We start from the raw sequence: 17,491 nt of genomic DNA, 5'->3' as shown, positions 1-17,491 counted from the left end.
AGGGGTTTTGTTCTCTTCACATCTCCCCAGCACCTAAAACAGGGTCTGGCACACAGCAGGCACTTAACGAACATTTACTGAATGAATAAATGAATCAATGAGGGAATGAGGGAATAAGTGAACAGAAAAGCGGTTCTCACCCACGCTGCCTTTTTGTCCCTTTGGTCCCTCCGGACCTTGGTGGCCCAAGGGCCCAGGGATACCTGTGGACACACAAGAATAGCTCAGCCCTGCTTTCCTCCCAAACCCCAGGAGCAAGGACCGGGCAGCCTGCAACCCCAGCAGAACCATCAGAGGCTACGCACCTGGAGTCCCAGGGAACCCTCGATCTCCTGTGGGAACAGAGAGAAAAAAGTCAGCCAGAGGACTCAGGCCGATCACCTAAAGGAGCCACCAGTGGAATTCGGGTAGGATCGCCAAATTTAGCAAGTAAAAATATGGGACTCTCAGTTAAGTCTGAATTGCAGGAAAACATTCAATAAACTTTTACTTATAGTGACAAGTGATTTAGTGTTCATATGTAATTCACATTTGACTGGGCATCCTATATTACAGTCAGGAGGGGTGTGGGACCTGCAAGTTGGAGCCTTGAGGAAGGGGGGCTGAGGCGGTGACCCAGGGTGTGCGTGTCGGGGCAGGGCATCCTGAAGTTGAGGGCCACCCGGTGGAGGAACCCCAATTCCTACACCGGGATCTCCTGGGAAGGAGAGAGGGGCGACCCTGTCATTCCCAATAGTGATTCCCAGAATGCTCTGTGCAGCCCTAGCCTCAGAACCACCCGGGTTGATCCAGGCCATGGGCTCACGGCCCCACCCACACCTGCTCATCAGAGGCTCTGGGAGTAGGGCCCAGAATCTTCTGGCAATTCCCACATACCCCGAATCTTGAGAATCCCACTCAGCTAGATCGAGGGGCACTTCTGTGGTCACTGGGATTGGAAAGCTCTTCCTCCCACCCCTAGGCCTGTCCCAGTAGTTGACAGACCACTTTTCTGAGGACATATATCAGTTTCCTACAGCGACGCTGCGCCACCCAAGTTAGCAGGTGACTGTCCCCCAGCTAACCAACACTGAGGGGCACCTTTTCCTGTGACTATGTCCTGTCTCCCTGACAGACTGCCCTACTCCCCCTGAAGGCAGGTGGTGTTGCTGCTACTGAATTTCCCCCCCAGGGGCTCCATTCCTGACTGGTGGCTTTTATTTCCAGCCTCCCTGGGCTAAAACCCCTGAGAGTAGGCTGCTTACCTGGATCAGTGATTCCTGACCTGGTTCATCAGAATTAACCTGGGGGGAGGGGGTCCATCCCCAAAGTATCGGATTCCTGGCAGGGCCCAGGAATCTGTATTTCTCAAAATCTCCCCGGGGGTTGTGCAGTAGGAGGCCCTCAGGTTGCCCTTTGCAGCCGGGGGAGATGCAGGCCCTGGACGCAGGCCTCCTCAGGGTCCCTGGCGTGGGAATCCCTGAGAAGGGGCCAGCGACAGTGCTGCCCCAGAGATGTAGCCTTGCTCTGTCATGAAGCCCTCGGGTCCCCAAAGCCCGAGCGTGTGCGGGCTGCTCTGCAATTCACGGTCCTACCACAAGGGGAGATGGCCAGGGGAGTGGGAGGTACATTTTCTGACACTTGCTGATTGCTTCAAACTGTCAACCCTCACTAATATTTAAGGTAAAGTTTTCCAGGTTTTGTTTACCTTTAGGGCCTTGACTTCCCATGTCACCTAAAATCAGAAAGACATGACAACTGTGAGATGGGGTGAGAACCCAAGGGCCATTCTCTCCTAGTATCTTAAGGCCAGCTGACAGCATGTAAATGGCATTTCAGGGTGAGCTGGTGTGCGGTGTAGCTTCCTCGCGGTCTCCGTCTGCGTCTCTTGGGCACTTCACTCAGCCTCTCTTAGATGATGCCTTAGTTCCCTTCTCATTCTAAGATATTCTGACTGTAGAGCCAATTCTCAACCCTCCCAACAGATTCTGCAAGATCTTTCCACAGCCCATCCTTCAATTTGGAAAAAAGAGAAGTTTTCCAATCCTCCCAGAAAACCCAGCTCCAAGTGCAGGAAATGAGAGCAGGGAAAGGGCTCCATCCGCTGTGATACCTTTAGGGCCAGGGCTTCCTCGGAGATTTCCTACAAGAGACAGCAAAGCCTGAGTTAGCTGCACATCTTCTGTGTCACACACACATACACACACGCACGCACACATTTGAAGGGGATCACCGTGGTACAGTAGGAAGAAACGGAGGCTAGGGCTAGCAATCTGATTCTAAAGTGTGCAGGTTGTGTGATCTTGATCATGGGCGATGCCCTCCAGGTCTGAGTTTTACTAGCTGTAAAACAGGATAGCAATACGGGTCCGCCCTCCCTCCCAGGGCTGTCAAGAGGGCTGAATGAGGGGAGCTTGAGAGTGCCCTAAATGGGTACCACTCCACATACAGGAGCCGGGACTGGGAGCCCCTGGCCCTTTGCCTTGCGATGTGCCCACCGTGTTCCTGTTCTGCCATCAGCTTGGCCCTCATGAATTGCCAGAGGTCTTCTTGACTGTAGCCATCAAGCCCGACACCTTCCCCCAGCCTCGGTGCAACACCCTGCACAGAGTCCTGGCTGCTCCTCTCCATCTTCTCCTTGTAAAGCAGCACGCTGCTCCTGACCTTCTCCAGCTTGTCCACACGTGCTTTCAGGTTCCTCACCTCCTCGGCTGAAATGGACACACGGAGGCAGTGTCAGCACCGGGTGCCCCGAGCCAGTGCCTTCCAAGCTTCCAGGGGAGCCTGAAAAGGGGGCTCTGGAGTCCGTGGTGGCTTCTTCATGCCACGGGGACATTTTGCTGGAATATTTGGGGGGAGACAGTCTGTCGTGGCTACCAGCAGGATGAGCTACTCAAATTCGGAACTGAGCCTTGAAGACGCCTGGCCATCATCTGAGATGGTCACAAAGCTGGCCCTCTCTCCCAGGTTGCTGGTGTGAGAGCCAACAGAACGTGGAAAGTAAAAAGGCTATGAAAGGCCTGGCCTGATTGTTAAGGGCAGCCAGATGCTTAGAGCAGGATGCCACGGGGTTGGGGCCTGGGACCAGGACCGAGGAACTGCCTTAGAGTCCCAGGTCAGCCACGGAGCAGCCATGGGACCTTGGCCAGATGCCTCCTGGAGGCCCAGTTTTCTCATCTGCAGTAACATGGGGTCTGCACCCATGATCTCGGGACCCTTGGCCCGACACTTGGGACACTCGCCGATTCTTGCCCTTCGGAACAGGCAGCGGGGCTGCCATCACCACATACCCAGAGCGACGAGGCCAAAGAGCAGCCCCAGGAGTAGCAGCCAGGTGAGGAGCAGGCCCAGCAGCCACTTCCACCAGCTGCAGCAGGAGCCGCAGGGGCACCAGGCTGGTGCTACCCCCCACGAGCCCTTGCCGCCTCCACCGGAGACCCCGCTGCCAGCGCCCCTGCCGCTGCTACTGCCGCCCCCACGGTAGCGGTTGTAGCCGTAGAAGTCTGTGCAAGAGAGGGCAAGGGTAAGGTGAATGCAGGCAGCTCTTGCCCTCTTCCCTCCAAATTCTCAAACTTTTGGTGCCTTCCTGTGGGCCTGAGTGAATGTGAGTGGGGCTTTCAGGTTCCTGTGTGGCTCCTGGAAAAAACACAGGGCTGTGGCTGGCGAAGAGTGGAGGTCTGACAATGCTGGCCTTGAGCTGTGTGACCCAGAGAAAGTCACTTAACCTCTCTGTTTCATTTTTTATAAAATAGAGTTCAAAGCTGACCTTTCTTCATGAGATGGATGTTGAATGAAATGAGATAAGGCAGGTAGAGTAATTAGCAGAGGATGTAGCAGATACGACCAGGCTTAAAATTCTTGGTTATGAATGTGGATCTGCTACAACCTTCTGCATTTTATTATGCCCAAAGCTGAATAATTCCCATCTTCGTGTCTCAGTTCACACGGCTCTTTCTTTGTAATCCCCACAGTGTCTAGAACTACACTCAGCTCTTGAGGGGTGGTCAGGAAGCTTTTTATTTTTGTTTATTTTTTAGTTTCAGTGAAAGTGTTTTTAGTTTTTAGTATCTAAAATGGGCTGATACCCGTTGATCTGCTTCTCTCACAAGATTATGGGCGCAAGTGAGGAAAGTGTAAAGGACTGGAGAAGTGTGTGGTCTTAGTGTCACCTTGCAGCCCGTGTGGGCGGGGGGAGGGGAGGGAGTTTGTAAGACACAACAGTAGCCTTGCTGTGCGGGTCCTGCTGTGTTGGCAGACTCCGCAGCTAAGGGCAGACAATGGGCACCCAGCAGGGGCAGTGTGGCCTGTAAGCACATCTCCTGAGCTAAGCTCCTTCAGCAGCCCTGCTCCAGCCCCGAGCCAGCCCCTCTCCCGCCCTCAACTCTGCTCCCATTGAAGGCTTTTGGGGAAGATCTGTAGAGTTGGGTGGCTCATGCATGCCCTGGCTCCAGGCTAGGGGGCTGTTTCTATTCCATTCACCATAACCAGCCCTTTCCGCTCCAGTCACTGCAGGACCCAGGTCTTACTCACCTGCAGAGGCAGCCTTGCCCTTTGCGGACACGGTCTTCACATCTCCTGAAATACAAACACCGAGAACACATGTTTTGACTGAGTCTTTCAACTGCAGGGGCCCACAGTCCAGTCCAGCCTGTGCATGGACTTGGGACAGGGCTTGAAGTAGATGTGCCCCCGGGGACCTTGTGGAACAGCCACATGCAAGTGCAGGAACATCCATTAACTAAGTCCTCACAGATCTCATATTTGCAATAATCACATTGTTGAAGACATGGCTTGGCAAACAAGTCACAGTGGGAAAAAGCACAGTGTCATAACCTTCTTGTGACCTTCAACCTCTAAAGCCCGAGACATTTTTTTGGAGGACCGTGTTAGGAATGACCATGGCATTCAAATAATAAATGTGCCCGTGAGAAATGACTCTTGATTTCTTGGTTACAAGACTGCACACAGGTTCCTAACCTGGGGTGGAGGGAACAGAAAGGCACAGATGGGCTTGGAGGAGGGCTGATCATGAGTCCTGGATGCTATTTGACCATTGAGTTTGTGGGCACGTGTGGAATTTTCTGGGAAAACTGTTTATAGCTTTCACCAGATTCTGAAAAGGATCTTTTGGCTCCAAACCCCACCTCCACCCCTAAAATGTAAGGACCTGCTAACTTAGAAGACTTGGCCTCCAACCTTGAGAGGATTATAACTGATGTCATTTGCATTAAAAAAAATGTTCTGTGACTTAACTTTTCTCTTCCTTTACTGACCTCCTTAAAATCAGTGATTTGGAGAGATTCATAGGAACCAGAGCAGTGAAGAAATGTGGTTATCCAAGACAGAATCCAGGTATTTGGGAAGAAAAAAAATAAAGCTAGCAAGTGCTTTGAAAAGGCTTTTTCTATTAGCTCTGAGAATTATGGAGGACAAGTAAGGTGAGAAAAAAATACCACTGTGGACTTTAGATGTACCATGAGAAGACTTTGCTTCTATAATTAGCACACGTGAATCAACAGGGGAGCTTGTTAAAATGCAGCCTCCGACAGAGCAGGTCCGGGCTAGGGCCCAGGATTCTGCATTTCTAACGCGCTCCCAGGTCTTACAGATGCTGCTGGTCCAGGACCACACTCAGTACTGAGGTCTTGGGAGACAAATAAATGACAGATGGATTGGCCGAAGTCAAAGTGGACAGCGATCAGATTTGCTCTTACCATTAGCTTCTGACATTAGGTAGGTGTCGGTGGTGTATGCAGCTTGCTTTTCCTTTTTTAGGGTGTCTTCTGAAAAAGAAGCTGTGCACACAACCCATGATGATCCCAGATATTCTCACCCCGCTCCCGCCACCCCACATCCTTTCCCGCTTGTGGAGGTAGAAGTTAGCCTTGTAGGAAGAGGGCCTGCTTTCCCGGGGTTAATCCCCCCAGTCTGGGCCTGTGGTTAGGAGACTTCTTATTGCCCAAAGACTCTCTGGGAGCTCTTTGCTAGAGTTTCCCTGACTTGTCTGCATTCAAGGCAGACCCTGGGACACCCTATTTGGCAGACATTTTCCCTTTGAATGGGATGACTGTGGTTTCATCATTCAAATGTCTCAAACCATCTTGCTAGGACATTTGTCTATGCTGTTTATCCTTGTTCCAAAACCCAAGTCTCGTGGGCTCCCACGTACTTGCACTGACACTGGCGGGGGAGGCGGTGAAGACCTTCCCGCTGTCCTTGGTCATGATCAGCAGCTCCATCTCCTTCTTGGCAGGTGTGTTGTCTTTCTCCAGGATCAGGAATTTACAGTCCTTGTGCAAGAGGTCATCGTTCTGGACACTTGTGGTGCTGGCTGGAGAGGAAAGAAGTGGGTGAGGAGGACAGAAAATGTGGAGGGAGAGGAAGAGGGGAGAAATAACCAGAGAAGGAGAAGAGGAAGAGAAGGAGGGTGGAGGAAAAGAAAGGGTTAGTGGGTGTGTCGGACGGTCTCCTGCTCTTGGTCGCCGTGGTTACTAAGAAGCATCCTGGGGACCAGAGACACCCTCCCCTGCCTAGCTGGGCCTGGCCATCAGGAGGTCAGGTCAATGTCAGAAATGCTGGGGGCTGGCCTGAGGGGCTGCCCCCCACCTGAACATTACAGGGTCTTCAGTGAATGGTCAAAAGTTGCTGTCAGGCAGACCTTTCTTTAATTAACTGGGTGGGTTCATTTCTAACTGCAGGTCTCAAGTGTCTGCAGCCTGGGGGCACTTTTCCTGACCACTCCATCCAGCATACACACAGGCCTGTCTCTACCACCTCATTATGTCCGCCCTTCAATTATGTGTCATTTCCTGTAATTATCTTGTATACTTTTTCCACTTGTTCATTATCTGCCTCCTCCACTGGAACTATCAGTCTGGTGAGGGCAGGAATCTAGCCTCCTTGTCTATGTCTGTAATCCGGACACTCAGAACAAGGTATCACACAAAGCAGGTGCTCAGTAAACAGCTTTTGAATGAATGAATTGTTGAATGGAGGGAAATGCACCAGCATCAGAGCAAGGAAGAGATGGACACATGACTTGTGGCAGCCTAAGTTGATAGATTCCACGGGAAGTGGGCCCCTGGGACAGGAAGGCCAAGGTAAGGTAAGGGGCATATCCACCTGCCCACTCCTGGAAACAACCAAGAGGCCTGTGGGGTGAGTCCCATCTGCGGACCTCAGACCACGAATGGATTATGTCCCCTTCTGCCATGTGTCACTCAGGAACAACTCTTCCTGTGTGCCAGCCTGCCCCCTGTGGCTGGGGACAGCACTCACCTGTGGAGGTGGACACCCCAGTGCTCACAAGGGCGGGGCTCTGGGGCATGTTCTTCTTCACACCATACGCTGCAAGAGAGGAACCTATGTATGAGCAGAGCCAGCATAGGAGGGCAGCTCCACGCTGGGTGGAAGCAGCCTGACCCGCCCTGGCAGACAGGCAGCCTCCCCAGGTGAGAGGAAGATATTGGGTTGGCCAAAATGTTCGTTCGGGTTTTCGGTACCATCCCGGACAAACTTTTGGCCAACCCAATAATCATGAACAGAATAATAATGAATAATGGAATCAACTCTCTCCCGCCTTGGGGGCAGCAGTGAGTTTAGATGAAAACTTCTATGATATAATCCCCATCCTTGGAGGACCATTCCAAAGGCCACCTCCCCCGTGAAGTCCTCCCAGACCCTCCCACATCTCCTTCCCTCTGAATTCCTTCACCTAACACCTGCTCTGCACAGCTTGATTCATGCTAACAGGATCCCCCAGATGTTTCATGTGTATTAGACTTTCTACTCCAACTTAACAGTAAGCAAGTTGAGGGCAAAGGCTGAGGCTCGTACCTTTTCTGTCCCCGAACCCTCCCGGGTGCACTATAAAGTCAGCCAGATGATTGATTTGCAGTGACAGTGGGCTGTCAAGGACAGCAGTGAGACATGGGGATATATAGGAGACGCCCCCAGCACAGGCTCCCACTCATGTCTGAGCCAGCACATGACTGAGGTTGGCATCTCTGGGTCGAGGTGTGGAGGGTTGTTTCTTTGGTGGGAAAGGTCGATTGATTTTTAGGGACATTTTGCCCCCTCTAATTCCCTTGTTGCAAAGGGCTATAGTGAGTTATAGCTGCAAAGAGGCGTTATTTCCCAGCCCCTAGGCTCCAAACCCCAGTTACAGACCTGTGGAGGTGGTGGCCATGCCATGGGACAGGGCGGGTGAACTGGGGGCCAGATTGTTCTGCATGCCAAACACTGTGAGAAGAATTGAGGACAGGTAAGTGCAGGTACATAGATGAGGCCCCCCAGGTTAAGGCAGCCAGTCCCAGGAGCCCCCCCAAACCATTTTCACAAGTAATGCCTTTGCATATGACAGAGATCCCGGACATTCTCAGTTCCCACACTCTCACTGACACGGCAATTTTTTGAAACCCCACCTCCCTACCCCAGGCAAAAGTTACTAAGCTCCACTTATTGAGTAGTTAGGTTCACACAACTTAATAGCAGTAGTTTGCATAGGGTCTATTGCTGTATGCCTCAAACATTTAAAATATCCCAAGGGTTCCCCTCCCTGCAGGACCCTTGGGTGCCTTGGTGTACAATGTGGGAACTGTGGATGCAGACACAGTGGAGGCTAAGGAGCACTGACTGGGCAGGACCCTAGGTTTCCTCCTTTCTTTTCTTGGCTCAAACACACATAACTCCCCTTGTCCCCATTACGACTTCAAAGGCTGGTTATTTGTTTGTTTTTAACAATGTGCAGAAGCTCATTCCTCCCCACGTAACAGCTTCTCTTATTCCGTCCTGTCTAGAGTTTGGGGCACAAGATCATGGATCCAACATCAGCCTGCCCTCCTCAGTCAGAACTTTGCAAAGTATTGATTGAATAGCAAAGGCAGGAGGAAGAAAGCGTGAACCTGGTGTCTTCTGGGCTTGTGGGACTCTAGTCAATTGGAGGTGTTAAAATCAGAAGCCAAGAATACCAGCTAAGGAACTAAGAAAGGCCCACATCACCGTATTTATTAGTCATGATATCACAGAGAGGAGGCAGACTGCTTTAACAAAAGATGTGGGCGGATAACTTATTTACATATAGGCTATTATGATGTATGTGGAACTAGAGTGAATACATACTTCTTTAAAATGATCATATGTTTGCCTCGGACGTTAAGCAGTAACATTATTGAGCCCTCAAGGAACTGCAATATTTATTAAAAGATGTGAAGTTAAGCCTTTGCTAAATTAACAATGCTTTCCACCTGAAAATGTCCTGAGCTCTGCGTCACTTGGCCCCTTTATTTCCATCTCTCCACCTCTCCCATTAAGTAAGGGGACCAGAGCAGAATAAGCATGTAAGTGTGGTCTCCGGCGCCCTCCCCCTCAGCCCTTTCCCTCAGGGACTGAGCCGTGTCTCCTTTGGAGGGCAGGCTCTGTTCCTTCTAACGCAGCTCCTTGGCTGCTGATTCCACGTTGCCGTGGGCGTGGAGGATGTCCTCATGCTCTTGGTCAGGAAGAACATCCTCCTTACAAACCACTCCATTTTCCTCACTAGGCAAGAGCATCGATAGTTTTTTCAAGCTGGCAAGCACTGGCCTGAGGAGCTGGTGCTGATTCCAGGCTGCAGAGTTGCGGAGCAGGAGGCCACGTTATTTGGAACTCCAAAGACTGCGGGGGAAGAGGAAAGCTGGTGAGAGGACGTACACACAGAACAGGGGCAAAGAAGCACCGGAAGAAATGCCAGCATTACATTGTGTTACATTTCTGTTTTTAGGAAAAACCTGGGCTCTTGCTTTGCAGCATGGAACCAACCATTAGTCTGTGGTGTGCCTTGGGTCATAACAGCCAATGGGCAGTCACAGGTTGGTGGGGTTTGAGTGGACATCAATTCCAGCCAAGCCCCTCTTGTTAGTGACCATTTTACAGAGAAGGCACTTTAAGCCCGGAGAAGTTAAATGACCTCTTAAGGTCACACAGTTAATCCACATGGAGTAAAACTAGGTTCCTTACATTTGTTTTCATGTTCTTTCCCATTACATTTTTTTTGGGGGGGATACACCATACCATGTATTCCTTTCCATAGGGGACCCACCAGAGGAAATGCCATAGAAGTTGAATTGAAGTTCCAGTGGAAAAAACTTGGGATGCTTGGCCACAGAAAGCCCCTCTAAGAGGCCTTGGGGATGGCAAATGCTGGAGGGGTCATTCAGCTCCATCATAAGGTGTGGAGGGTTTAGGACTGGGAGGGGATGGATGTGCACTGGGAACCTCGTACCTGATCCTGCAGAATAGGCATTGGTGTTGAGGAGGGATGAGCTCTGGGCTGTGATGTTGTTGTGATAGGTGCCCATGGAGGACCCTGCCGGCAACGTGGAGGACCACATGTGGGAGGGAAGGTTGGCATCCAGGATGGTTGTGTCATAGGTGCCGGACACTGGAAACAGACATGCCCGACCACACCCCAGTGAGAGACAAACCCCCTCTATTGGGGGGAACCAGTGGGCTTGGTTTGCCAGGACTTTCTTGGTTTTAGTCCCGAAGATCCCATGCCCTGGCAACCCCCTCAGTCTGGGGTGAACTGGGGCAGTTGGTCATCCCACTTCTGTTTGAAATCTCAGAGCTGGTGAAAACCTGACCTCTTGGGTTAGAAATTCTTGTTGGCTCTTGGTGAAGTCTGAGGTAGGTAAATTTTGCTCTGCGGTCCACCCATTTCTCCTGCTAAGCCCCCTTTGCCACATCTCCTTGTGCATTGTCCCCACTAATGGTCTCTCTCTCCCTCTGTTGCTGACTCCACCTTCAAAGATGCCGTGGACCCGTGACTCCCTTACAGTAGAATTCCAGGCAGACAGCAGCACAGGTAGGGAAGCCCTTGGGTCCCAAGGCCACGCTGCATGGGTGGCAGCCTTCTCCAGTTGAACCCTCCTTAAACATTCCCATATGCCAACCAGACCCAAGGGGCACTCTGCCCCCAAGAGGGGCTATGGGTACTTCTTCAAGTCTGAAGTCAATTCTGCCTATTTCTTATCTGAGAGGGAGTTAGCCACTCAGGTCACAAAGTACCCTGAGGTTTTGGTTTTATAATGAAAAACACAAGATCACTATCTCAAGATGGTTTTTCTTCAGTAGTGAATGAGAGGAAAGCTTCGCCTCATAGCAGAACAGGCTTCTTTCCTCATCTCCCCCCAGAGACCTTGCCCTTGGTAGGCACGTGATATATGAATGCTGAACTACACTCATCCTGCTTGACTTCCCCCAGAGGCCCTCACATCCACGAGGGCAGTGGCCGTGTCTATCCTGCTCATTGTCTTTCCTCAGTGCCCGGTGCTTGGCATATAATAAATGTTCACTGGATGAATGAGTGAATGATAGAAAACACTACAACTTTCCCCAGTAGTCTTCATTAAGGGAACCTGGCCAACACATTCCCAGGATATGTCAAGAATCTCCTGGGAGAGAATCTCTAGGATCTAGAGCCGGACCATAGCCAGCACATAGAATGGTTGACCAGAAGGGGGTGAGAAGGGTGCAGCCCACATTTTCACGCTGCAGGAAGAGCAATGCTCAGGGTTTTGTGAAGTCTCTGCCACAGCCTGAAAGGCCTGCCCGGGCACATTTGCCGCCTGTTCCCTTCCTTCCACAGCAGATCGGGGCTGTGGAGCTTACCTGACTGGGAGCTCGCTGTCACCAATTTGGTCTCCACGGTGCCTTTCTTGGGGATGGGGAGTGTGTTAGAGGAATTCCGGGTGGGGCTCACGCTTGCTGATCGGCTTCCGTTGAGCAAACGCTTGACGTCATCCAATTCCGTCCCTGTAAAGGAATCCTCCACTTTTTCATCAGGCCCAGGATTCCTTCCTGAGTCCCACTGCAGTGGGAAGAACATTCGTGGCACTCTGAATACTAGGGAGGATGAAGCATCCACTTCACCCACCGGGACATTTTTGGTTAGCCTTGTAATTTTTGCCTTTTGTCAATTTATGGCACTGATTAACCTGGTGTTTTGTAATATTAATGGCCGCATAAATACAGTGCCTCTACAAGGAGGTCCAAGTTCTCAGTACATATTTCCTAGTTAGACCTCATCAGACACCACAGGGAAGATTCTGCGGCTGGAAGACAATGTCATCCTGGAACGTTTACACCCAGGACAGTTGGAGCACCAGACCCCTTGAAACAAATACAGGATGCCTCAGGTGTTGGGTCCCTGACCTTGTATGCTCTGTAGCGTCAAAAGGAATTTGTGGCCCATAACTCTTAAATATTACACTGCTTTCCTGTGGGTAAATTTCAAGACCCTCTGGATGATATAATCCGTAACGAGGTCATTCAGTGGAGTGAGCACCCCATGCCTCCTGAGGTGGCAAACAGAGGAGGGAGGTGTCGTGCAAGGGCAACGCACAGGACATCTTCAGACAACATTGCTGGAGGACTGCCCAGGCAGCCCCTCTCCCGAGAGCTCCATCCTTTGTGCTCAGCACCCCGAGCCTGGAAGGACTCAGGTGAGACAGCATCAGGCCTGGAGTCCGGCCCAGGCCCTGAGCTCTTTGGGCAAGTCCCAGGCTCTGATTGCTAAGCCACTCGACCCAGATCTTTCTCCTCCTAGTCTTTGTACTTGGCTCTTGCCCATTTGGGCTCATTTCGAAATGGCAAACAACAGGAGTCCAACACAGTCAACAGACAGAGACTGGGAAATCCTTGACATTCGAGATAAAGTTCAAACTCTCACACTCAACTTCTGAGCCTTCTCTAAGCTTCACAGGTCCCCCTGCGTCCCCTCCTGCTCCTTTTCCTTCAGCTGCACTGAACCTTCCTCCCGTGTCTCTGCCCTCTCATCTCACTAAGTCTACCTGACCCACCCTTCAGTCTCCCTTCAAGTGACTGACTAACCCGGGAAGACTCTTCTGGCCCCCACTCCCTCAGCTCCCTGAGCTGTCACGGTTGGTAGGTTTATTGTCTCCCCTTAGTCTGTGAACTGTGAAGCATCAGGGACCATGACTGACTCAGCTCCTCACCCCCCTGCACCCAGCCCGGAGTCTCCGTCACAGAAGGCTTTAGACATGTCACTTATGATCGAGTGACCGCACACACACAGCAGTAGCCCTGGATTCCTGGATCCTTCCCAAGACCTGAGCACTTACATCGGGTAGATGGGGATGAACTCTGCAGTCGAACTCTGATCTCGCTCTCTGTACAGGGGAGAGATGGAGAAGCTGTGAATGAAGGAGCCTGGCTCACAGTGCCTGACACTGAGCTGTGAGCGACAGATTATCTTTGGGCTGCTCTGCAATCTGTGTCCTGGGAACAGAAAAGCTAGGTGTGCCCAGGAAGAGTGCTTAGAAAGAGGTGTCTTCTCTCCACCACCCCCCCCCGCCCCCCCGCCTGCCCACAGCTAACCTCCCAAGCGCCTGGAGCAGAAACGCCAGGCTGAGGCCCAGAGACTCCATCACAATCGGCAATGACCAGCCCCTTTCACAGGGCCCACTCCGCATTGCCAGAACCAAGCTGCTCTCCTGCCTCCAGGGTTTCTCAAGCAATAGCAAGACAATTCTAAAGCCTGTAGTGTTTCCTTAGCCATTCTGGCCTCTTTAGGGCAGAAAGGGGGTGATTTAACATTATTAGCTTCAGGTGGAGCATAGGCATCTCTTGGACTATCAGCCTAAAGTTGTAGGTGGTCGGTATGTGCCTAACTTTCCAGTTACCAATACAACCGGGCCCCTGGGAAGTTTAGACAGGTCATTGAGAACTCCCAGGGCCTATGAAGAATTCTGCCTTCAATATAGCCCTCACACGCTCCTTGCCATCCTCACCGGATATATCAAGGGCAGCTTTCTCCAGGACACATTCCCTCCTAGGGCCTTATCTACAGGCAGTTGTGGAGAGTGCAAAACTCTCACGGAGCCCTTTGTCCCCTGGAACAATGAAAAAGAAGGGCTTGTGCTCATTTTTTGCTGCACAAAGGCAATTACAGCACATCTTGTTAAAGTCACCCAGGAGAGTAGGTGCAAAACCAGATGTGACGCCAGCACCTTCAGACAAGCCACAGCAGTGCAAACCACTCCGTGTACTTGCTAGGTCGCTGTCCAAATCTACCCTTCCCTCCCTCATGGAGCCAGCGGAAGATGCCCAGATGCTGCAGCCTCCTTGAGGGTAGAAGCCATGACTTATTCATTCTTTACACCTCACATTTCCTGGCTCACAACTGGACACACGTTAGCAGCTCAGAAAATACTGGTTGAATGAACGGAACTGAATCCAGCAACAGAGCTCACCTCGTGTTTGGCTCCGTCCTCTGGTTGAAGAAGACGCTGAGAAACAAAAGAAAGTAATATTAGGCATATATAAGAGGTGGCATGCTAAATATTTGTGACATGGAGGAAGACCTGTATGGGTGGGAGGAGGAGATTGTTTTCCTAGTGCATTTATATCCAGACAGAAGCCTTAATGTATGGTGGATGCTTAATAAATGATGCCCACATAGCCAAAGGGCAGAGGAAGTTTTGTAAGCCTCAGTGCATTTAGGGTGTTAAGTTAGCAAATGAATGCGAAGTTGGCTCACACTTGGTGTTAACTAAGGAAATTGTTTGGGAGCATGATCCATTCGGACTGGCTGACCACACTGATCAACTGTATCAAAAGACTGCCAGGTCTTTCCCTTTCCAGGTCTTTTGTTAGAGACTGCCTTCGTTTTCCCACTGTATGCAAATAAAGACATGAAATTATAATCGCTGTAAAATCAATAATCATATCATAAATTCATATGCACAGTGAGAACCCAAGAATGTGGACGAAAGATTTAAGGTCATATGAAGATATAGCCTAGGGTTTCATTTGGTTAAAACGTGTCCCATTGAGACTGCTTTGGAGGAGGTGCTGGGATGTTTGACATTTGCGCATTCTAAGCCCTGCTCCCCTTTACAGGGAGGTCTCTGTGGGTCCTGTGGAAGGAAAAATCCTATGACTGTTGCCTGGCCTGAGGGCTTATCTGTCCAAGCCTGAGCCTTGTATGAATAACTTGCCATTTCACCAGCAAAGACTTATCACAGCAAACTAATGTGGCTGACAGTCCCCTTAAGATGTTTCAGGATAAAGACCAGGGAAAAGAGGTCAGCAGAGGTCAAACTCCTCTAGAAGGATCCACTTAACTCATGATGTTAACTCATGATGTTCCCCCTCCATCCCCGCCAGGCATGTTTGACCATTTCTTCAGAAAATAAGGATAGGACATACCAAATTCCTTCCGAGGGTACTCAGGGGAAGAGTTGCCGCTGGAGCTCCCTGGAGAGAGGACAAAACACTTAGTACAAAAGGCCCCTTAAGCCCAAATGGCTTCCGAGAGAGTGGGTCCTTTCTGAACCTCTGCAGCCTGGGTGTTCAGCACCAGATTTAAACATGATTCGCCCAATGGAGTGCTTGTGGCACTTCCTTCTGGTCACTGATCTACTTTGGTGGGGCAAGGTTTGAGCAAAGGAGAGCAGGAAGTTTTCATTTCCTTTTTGTTTTCGTGTCCTCGACTGCCTTTGCCCTCTGCAGTGCTGACGCCAGCGACCCGGCTCTGATCAAATGAACGTGCTGTCAGCACCAGGGGTTCTCTGACTCCATGCAGCTCGTCCCAGATGTGGGCCTTGTGAAGTGAAGAGACAAGCTCACGTGCCGGCAGAGAAGCAGGAAGCACTGTGGTGACCCCATCCACCTGGCCGAGATTTGGGGCTCTCCCTACCCCTGGCAGCCGTGGGCCAAAATCATTTACTGGGGCACCCATCCTTAATCCTGCTTCTCCATCATTGGTACCCATATCCATTCACTCTTAGACCCATTTTCCACCTGGCTTGTCAACTTTCCACTAAAACTGCTTCTGCAGATCACCAGGAACTCCAGTAACCTTAGGAGCAGGACCCATATGTCTTCCTCTCGCCGTCTGCTTCTTGGTCATGAGCTTCCCCTCTCTCTCTCTCTCTCTCTGACTTCAATGGCATCACCATTGACTCCTCCTCCTTTCTGTGATCTGGCTCTTCTTTCTCCATCTTCCCCCAACTTTATCTTTCTATGCTCCCTTCTGCTTTTAAACTCTTTCCTTGGCCAACTCCTTCAGTTTTCCAACCTCTACTAACAACTCTTTGTGAATAACCCCCAACCGGGTGTCTTGCCTTGATTTCTTTCCTCAGTTCAAGTCCTGTGTGTCCCACTGCTTGCCTGGTACCCCCACCAGAAAGCTGTGCCAGCAGCTCTACTTTAGGACAAAATAACTGAACTCATCCACTGGGAGACCTCCACCTGGCTTCCTTGCTTCAGTCGTTGGCACCACAATGAACCCAACCACCTGTGTCTGAAATCTCAGTAGAATCACTGACTCCTTTTTCTCCTTTCCCCCCAAAATTGAATAACTGACAAACCTGTCAATTCCAGCTCTGCAACACCTTTCACTCCAGGTCCTCCTGTCCGCTCCCATTGCCACCACCGCAGTCCTGGCCAAGGTTCCCCTCCCTGGACTACTGATCACCTCCTAACTTGTCACTGTGTTCAGCCTCTTCCCACCCTATTTGTCCTGAGCACGGCAACCAGAGTTCTAGTCCTGGACCACAGAAATGATGGGCGCTTTTGCTCAGAAATCTCTGCGGCTCCTCATCGTGCGCAGAATAAAGCCCAAACGTCTTGGCCTAGCACCGAATCTGAGTCTTTCCATCTCTCTTCGCACAAGTATCACTGCTGCTTGCTACCTGAGCCCTGGACTCCTGTCTTCGCTGTGCTGCTGCTTCTGCAGCCTGGAACAGCCCAGCTCTCCATCGGGTAAAAGTCTTACACATCATGAAGGCCCAGCTCAGATGCCACCTCCCACATAGACTCTTCCCTGAAGACCCATCTGGAAATGATAATCCCCTTCTACTTTACATTGTAGTTTTTTTTGTCTGTCATCTTAACTGGTCTGTTAGATTCTAGGCCCTTTGAAGACAAGATCCAGGTCTGCTTCATTTAAGCATCCATCAAGGCATTCTGCCCGGCATTAAACGCCTGGTAGATATCTGATAAAATACCAGTTGAAAAAGTGACTAAATGGATAAAAGAATAAATGAGGGGTGGATAAATCAACAAAATCCCCAAGTAACCTGAGTTCATAAAAGAACCAAAACAAGAGTGGAAAGAAAGGTGGGAAGGCCCAGGTGAAGACAGGTGGCTGAGGCTTCAGTCTTCAAAGGATGAGAGAAGTTACTGAGGGAAGAGAGTAGCTCTCTCTTAAAGTCTGTGGGACCAGTACCTTCGTATGTTCCATGGCGGGTGACATGAGTTTTTCTCTCAAAGGTTGAGCCTGGCGAGTTGGGCAGAGTGGAGGCCAACTCACTAGGGGCCCTCCTGTAACTGGAAGTAGAGGCATTGCCTCGTGTGCTCCCACCTACAAGAGGGGAAAATGCACAGACCCTCAGAGCACTTCACAGATCGACATACGGTTACACTAAGTGCACGCAGACTGCTCCTAATAAAGGAGGGCTCTATGGAGGGGCCGGAGGACTTCAGGAGAGCACGTCTGAAAGGATCCACC

At 50.8% G+C, this 17,491-nt stretch overlaps 1 protein-coding gene across 1 annotated transcript in view; it reads right to left on the bottom strand.

Moving 5' to 3' along the window:
• The window catches only part of COL17A1 (collagen type XVII alpha 1 chain), a 41,651-nt gene that overhangs the window by 20,413 nt on the left and 3,747 nt on the right, over nucleotides 1-17,491 (bottom strand). Inside the window, exons 4-21 of the mRNA XM_067022752.1 lie at nucleotides 17,210-17,344; nucleotides 15,187-15,234; nucleotides 14,229-14,264; nucleotides 13,098-13,145; nucleotides 11,626-11,769; nucleotides 10,238-10,396; nucleotides 9,559-9,630; nucleotides 8,149-8,220; nucleotides 7,258-7,326; nucleotides 6,149-6,310; nucleotides 5,694-5,774; nucleotides 4,510-4,554; nucleotides 3,270-3,482; nucleotides 2,478-2,690; nucleotides 2,093-2,122; nucleotides 1,688-1,714; nucleotides 306-332; nucleotides 141-203 (exon numbers count right to left, since the gene is read on the bottom strand). Coding sequence (XP_066878853.1) covers nucleotides 141-203; nucleotides 306-332; nucleotides 1,688-1,714; nucleotides 2,093-2,122; nucleotides 2,478-2,690; nucleotides 3,270-3,482; nucleotides 4,510-4,554; nucleotides 5,694-5,774; nucleotides 6,149-6,310; nucleotides 7,258-7,326; nucleotides 8,149-8,220; nucleotides 9,559-9,630; nucleotides 10,238-10,396; nucleotides 11,626-11,769; nucleotides 13,098-13,145; nucleotides 14,229-14,264; nucleotides 15,187-15,234; nucleotides 17,210-17,344 — 1,644 coding nt within the window. The remainder of the gene's footprint in view (nucleotides 1-140; nucleotides 204-305; nucleotides 333-1,687; nucleotides 1,715-2,092; nucleotides 2,123-2,477; nucleotides 2,691-3,269; nucleotides 3,483-4,509; nucleotides 4,555-5,693; nucleotides 5,775-6,148; nucleotides 6,311-7,257; nucleotides 7,327-8,148; nucleotides 8,221-9,558; nucleotides 9,631-10,237; nucleotides 10,397-11,625; nucleotides 11,770-13,097; nucleotides 13,146-14,228; nucleotides 14,265-15,186; nucleotides 15,235-17,209; nucleotides 17,345-17,491) is intronic.

Source organism: Kogia breviceps, chromosome 2, assembly GCF_026419965.1.
Source record: "Kogia breviceps isolate mKogBre1 chromosome 2, mKogBre1 haplotype 1, whole genome shotgun sequence".
Lineage (NCBI taxonomy): Eukaryota > Metazoa > Chordata > Mammalia > Artiodactyla > Physeteridae > Kogia > Kogia breviceps.
Note: the sequence above shows the minus strand (reverse complement) of the source record. Positions and strands in the feature narration are given on the sequence as shown.